The 5773-nt window shown below is 51.3% G+C and overlaps 1 protein-coding gene across 3 annotated transcripts; it reads left to right on the forward strand.

Moving 5' to 3' along the window:
- On the forward strand, nucleotides 1-5293 carry PRADC1 (protease associated domain containing 1). 3 transcript variants are annotated; one of them, XM_017521946.1, is made up of 5 exons: nucleotides 1-507; nucleotides 3078-3178; nucleotides 3718-3827; nucleotides 4329-4496; nucleotides 4721-5293. In XM_017521946.1, exons 1-5 carry the CDS (start codon nucleotides 342-344, stop codon nucleotides 4839-4841), a joined length of 666 nt encoding a protein of 221 aa, XP_017377435.1. In that variant the 5' UTR covers nucleotides 1-341; the 3' UTR covers nucleotides 4842-5293. The 3 variants fall into 3 exon arrangements, with proteins under 3 accessions (XP_017377435.1, XP_037592042.1, XP_017377436.1); XM_037736114.1 differs by having other exon boundaries at nucleotides 3718-3816; nucleotides 4261-4496; XM_017521947.1 differs by lacking the exon at nucleotides 3718-3827 and having other exon boundaries at nucleotides 4261-4496.
- The last annotated feature ends 480 nt before the right edge of the window (nucleotides 5294-5773 follow it).

Below are 5773 nucleotides of genomic sequence, written 5' to 3' on the forward strand. Positions count from 1 at the left end.
GTGGGCAGGACCGAGATCGCAAGCGCTAATGGCCACGACTATCGACAGTTGAAGCAAGTCTGACTGAGGGCACACCTCTAGTGCCGGTCCACCCCGGCCCGCCCACCGCCAGCGAGGACCAGGAGAGTCGAATCCAAACTGAGAAATGCTGGGGCGGGGCTGAGGCACGGGGCGGCTGTAGCTGTTAAGAGTTTAAACCAATCAGCCCCCGGCTCCACTTCTCTCGACCAATAGGAAGTAGGCTAAGGCGCAGAGACGGAAAGTGTGGCTACACGAGCAGGCGTCAGAGCCAATCAGCCGTGAGCCTCGTTCCCGTTGTCCAACCAGCGGAGAGAGCGGGTATGTGGGAGGGAGACCGGAGCAGCTGTCAGCCTAAAGTCCGGCGAGCTACGCGCGGCGGGGCGGCAGGAGGAGACGCGGCGAGGGGCCGGACCCTGGAGATGGTCCCCGGCGCCGCCGGCTGGTGTTGTCTCGTGCTCTGGCTCCCCGCGTGCGTCGCGGCCCATGGTGAGCAGCAACGGGCGGGGCTGCACTCCAGGGTGGGGCTGCCCCTTCAGCTTGCGCGCGTCTCGGTCTGGGGGCCACGGGTCACCTTGGGGACCCTGCGAGTTCAGAGCAGGGCAGGTCTGGAAACGGGAGGCCGGAGTAAGTGGATGGTGGTCCAGGGACATAAGGTGGGCGCAGCCTGCGGCTGAAGCTCTGAGTCTCAGCTTCCCACGACAAAGCAGGTCTCCCCACTTGTCCCCCCCACCCCCGCCCACTAGCGCCGACCCAGGTGACTTAGGGTGCGATCCGGGGGGACAGCTAAAGAAAGATACTACAGGCTGGAGATATGCATGTAAGCATTCACATGTACAGGCGCATACATTCCTACACGTGGGCACACACGCACAACCCGTTTACACCTACACAAGCACATAAATGTATACATCTACGCATACACTTAAGCACATATGTATACCCACAACTTACACAGATTAGCACATGCAAAGGCAAGCAGGGGTTGGAGGAGGAGGGAGTGAGTTTGACGCTAGTCCAGGAAGGCTTTCTGGGGGTGTATTTGTATCTGATGGGGAGTCCCCACTCCCAGGACTGTATAGCTCAGTGTCAAGCCAGGGGAGCTCTACCTGATGCCTGTGATGTGAGCGGTAAACAAGGACAGCTAAAGCCATAATCAATCCCAGCCTTGATTACAGTAGTGACTTGGTAGTTTGTCTATTGACCAATGGACTTGTGGCAGCAGTTTTCATCCTTCAACATTCCACAATCTCTCTGGGCTAAGGAAACCAGGGACTCAAGTCCAGTTACAACACTAAGCTTTGGTGCTGAGAAGAAGTTCCCATGCCCCAGAAAAATCTAGTTGTCTGGAAATTATCTTCTTCAGTGCAATGGCGCTGGATATAGTTGTTGTTCCTTCATTCATTTAGCAGAATTTACAGGGCTACCCCTTTATTATAGCCACTATGCGAGGCACTGGGGATTCTGCATTGAATGAAGTTACAAAGTGGAAGAGACAGATATTTAAAAATGATGAATCAAGGGTAGGTGCAGTGGCTCAGGCCTGTAATCCCAAGTCAAGGTGGGAGGATCACTTGAGCCCTGGCAACAAAGCAAGACCCCGTTCCTATTTAAAAAATGAAGAAAAAAAAAAATCAGCCTGGGTAATATGGCAAAACCCCGTCTCTATTAAAAAATACAAAAAATTGGCTGGGCACAGTGGCTCATGCCTGTAATCCCAGCACTTTGGGAGACTGAGGCAGGCGGATCACCTGAGGTCAGGAGTTCGAGACCAGCCTGACCAATATAGTGAAACCCCATCTTTAAAAAAAAAGAAGAAGAAGAAGAAAGAAAAGAAAAATTATGAAGGCTGTATAATTACAAATTATGATGAAAGTCCTCATTTCTTAAAAAGCACATTTGAATGGATATGGGAGGGCAATCGTGAGGCAGAAGCTTTCTCTGAAGAAGTGACATTTAAGTTAGTAAGGATGACTAGGAATGAGTCAGGTAAAAGGGTGGAAATAGGGTGGGGTGGGAGTAGGGGACCTTCCAGGCTCAGGGGACAACTTGCAGAAAGACTGAGAGAAGTGAAGAAACTGAAAGGCCAGTGTAGTTTGAACATAGGATGGAGAAGATGAGGTTGGAAGACCGGCCAGGGGCCAGAGCAGACAGGGTCTTGTTGGCCACAGTTTAAAAAGAGTTTAGCTGGGCGCGGTGGCTCAAGCCTGTAATCCTAGCACTTTGGGAGGCCAAGGCGGGTGGATCACGAGGTCAAGAGATCGAGACCATCCTGGTCAACATGGTGAAACCCCGTCTCTACTAAAAATACAAAAAGTTAGCTGGGCATGGTGGCACGTGCCTGTAATCCCAGCTACTCAGGAGGCTGAGGCAGGAGAATTGCCTGAACCCAGGAGGTGGAGGTTGCGGTGAGCCGAGATCGCGCCACTGCACTCCAGCCTGGGCAACAAGAGCAAAACTCCGACTCAAAAAAAAAAAAGAGTTTAAATTTTAAATGCAAAGGGCAGTTATTGAAAGGTATTGAAACCCTGAGTATGGTGATAGGCTCATAATTGCTAAGATGTTTTCGATTTCTGGTTGTTGTTTGGGGAATGAACCTTAGGGAGCAAAAATGGAGGCAGAGAGGCCAGGTAAGAAGCTGAGCTCTCAGGACAAGAGATGATATGGACTAGACTAAGGGGATAGCAGTGGAACCAGAAAGTCAACTTTTAAATTTTAGTGAGAACTGTTTTGTACCCAGGCTACTACATCTCTGCCCTGAAACTCCCAGGTCTTCAGAGCAAAAATAAATTAACCCTGGAGCACTCAGTTTTCCTGGCTCACTGTGTAAGCAGCAGCAGCTGATACAAACCTCTGGGGTTACTAACCTGCATCAACTCTATCCTCCCCAGGGCAGAGGCCATCTATCCCTCCACCCCGCCACTAGGGGACCCATTTGGCTGAAGCCAGGACCCTGAGCCCACACTATAGCCAGCCCAGCTGAAGACACAGGGTCTGTGATCTGAACCTGAGCCAGCTTTTTTCTGGGAGACTTCTTACCTGTACTCTTTACCCTTCAGGCTTCCGTATCCATGATTATTTGTACTTTCAAGTTCTGAGTCCTGGGGACATTCGATACATCTTCACAGCCACACCAGCCAAGGACTTCGGTGGTATCTTTGTAAGTTAAGGGAGACCCCTGATCTCTGATCCTCAACCTTCCCCTCCCCTCACTGAGCTGCAGTGACCCTCTCATCCCACCTGAGTGCTGGGACAGGGAAGGGAGCAAAATCAGCTCTGCCCTCCGTGAACTGCAGTGCAGAAAGGAAGCTCTTCCAGCTACTCCCCTGAGTATAATATAGTCCTGGGCACTAGGGAGGGACAAGCTGTCTTTTTGGGGTACATTAAATGAAAAGCCAAGAGCACCAGCTTCCTCTGCCAGCTCTACCTCTTAAAGTGTGACTTAAGGCAAGTCACCTCCCCTCTCTGGATCTACAACCAACTCTCCTGCCTATCTCATGGAAGGGTAGGGTCGGGTAGGACAACCAGGTAAGCCTTTGTGAGAAGTAAATAAAAATGTTTAGCTGTCTGGCAACACAGAAATCACTCCCACGTTTCCTTCACACTTTATAAGGTGCCATAAGATGGGATTGTCGGCCCAATCCTAAAGCAGGTGTGTCTCATTACACTCTTACCTCTCCAAATGTAAATGTTTTTCAGCACACAAGGTATGAGCAGATTCACCTTGTCCCCGCTGAACCTCCAGAGGCCTGTGGAGAACTCAGCAATGGTTTCTTCATCCAGGACCAGATCGCTCTGGTAGAGAGGGGGTAAGAAGTGGGCAGGCACAGACACAAGGGGTGGGCAGGCATAGGGCAGATTCTGAGATCATTATCAGTGGTAGTGCTTTGAAACAGCTGTTTTTGAAAATTTCATCTTTTTAAAGGTCTTTTAGAAATGTCTAGCCTGGGCAACATGGTGAAACCCTGTCTGTACAAAAAATACAAAACTTAGCTGGGCATGGTGGCACATGCCTGTGGTCCCAGATTCTCAGGAGGCTAAGGTAGGAAGATTACTTGAGCCCTCATTGAGGCTGCAGTGAGCTGAGATCACATCACTGCACTCCAGGATGGGCAACAGAGCAAAACCCTGTCTCAAGAAAAAAAGAAACGAAAAATAAATGTATTTAAATTATCCATGCTTTTAGCTATTTACTTGAGCCTTGAAAACAAATTCTTCATAGTCTGTCTTCTGTACTCCCAGGGTGATGATCTGGGGAAAGTGGGAGCTAGGACCTGTCTTTCCTTTGGTCTCATCACCACCTCTTCCAGGGGCTGCTCCTTCCTCTCCAAGACTCGAGTGGTCCAGGAGCATGGCGGGCGGGCAGTGATAATCTCTGACAACGCGGTTGACAATGACAGCTTCTACGTGGAGATGATCCAGGACAGTACCCAGCGCACAGCTGACATCCCCGCCCTCTTCCTGCTCGGCCGAGATGGGTGAGGGCTCCTTGCCTCTGGCTTTATCAGCACCAGCTGGGTGCCATGACTTGGGGAGGTCAGGGGTAATTGCCAGCCCCTTCTTGCAGGCCTCAACTGGGGGTGCTTCAGTTAGAGGGCAAAAAATGTTCTTGGGCTTTGGAATGCCCAGATTGATGGGGACAGTGGGGCATGATGGGGTACCAAGAAAGTGACCATCACCACCTCTCTTCATGCCCTCCCAGCTACATGATCCGCCGCTCCCTGGAACAGCATGGGCTGCCATGGGCCATCATTTCCATCCCCGTCAATGTCACCAGCATCCCCACCTTTGAGCTGCTGCAACCGCCCTGGACCTTCTGGTAGAAGAGTTTGTCCCACATTCCAGCCATAAGTGACTCTGAGCTGGGAAGGGAAAACCCAGAAATTTTTGCTATTTGGAATTTGGGGATAGCATCTGGGGACAAGTGGAGCCAGGTAGAGGAAAAGGGTTTAGGCATCGCTAGGCTGAAAGAGGAGAGCCATACCACTGGCCTTCCCTTCCCCAGGGCCCCCAAGGGTGTCTCATGCTACAAGAGAAGGCAAGAGACAGGCCCCAGGGCTTCTGGCTAGAGTCTGAAACAAAAGGTGCTGAAGGTGGGTGGCCTGAGAGCCATCTGTAACCTGTCACATCTCACCTGGCTCCAGCCTCCCCTACCCAGGGTCTCTGCACAGTGACCTTCACAGGAGATGTTGGAGTGGTTTAAAGAGCTGGTGTTTGGGGACTCAATAAATCCTCACTGACTTTTTAGCAATAAAGCTTCTCATCAGGGTTGCAACTGTGTCCTAGAATGAGAGCACATAGGGGTGGGCAGGACCTTCAAATCACTCATCTGGTCCCATACAGTTGTTCTGAGGAAAGGAAACAGGCCCACAGAGGACAGTGACTGGCCCAGGTCATTTTGGACCCGAACTCAGACTACTAGTCTTAGATCCCAGCACAGGTTCCTGCTGAGAGCCGAGGAAGCCCTGGTAAGCCAGAGTTCAGCCCCTCAGGAGAAGACTCATCTTATAGCCTGGAACTGGGGATGCAAACAGGACCTCAGGGCCAGGCACGATGGCCCATGCCTGTAATCCCAGCACTTTGGAAGGCCGAGGTGGGAGGATCATTTGAGGCTAAGAGTTCAAGACCAGCCTCAGCAATAACATAGCAAGACCCCATCTCAACAAAAAAATTAAAAATTAGCTGAGGGACCAGGCGCGGTGGCTCAAGCGTGTAATCCCAGCACTTTGGGAGGCCGAGGCGGGTGGATCACGAG

This window comes from Cebus imitator, unplaced genomic scaffold (genome assembly GCF_001604975.1).
Source record: "Cebus imitator isolate Cc_AM_T3 unplaced genomic scaffold, Cebus_imitator-1.0 Scaffold23, whole genome shotgun sequence".
NCBI lineage: Eukaryota > Metazoa > Chordata > Mammalia > Primates > Cebidae > Cebus > Cebus imitator.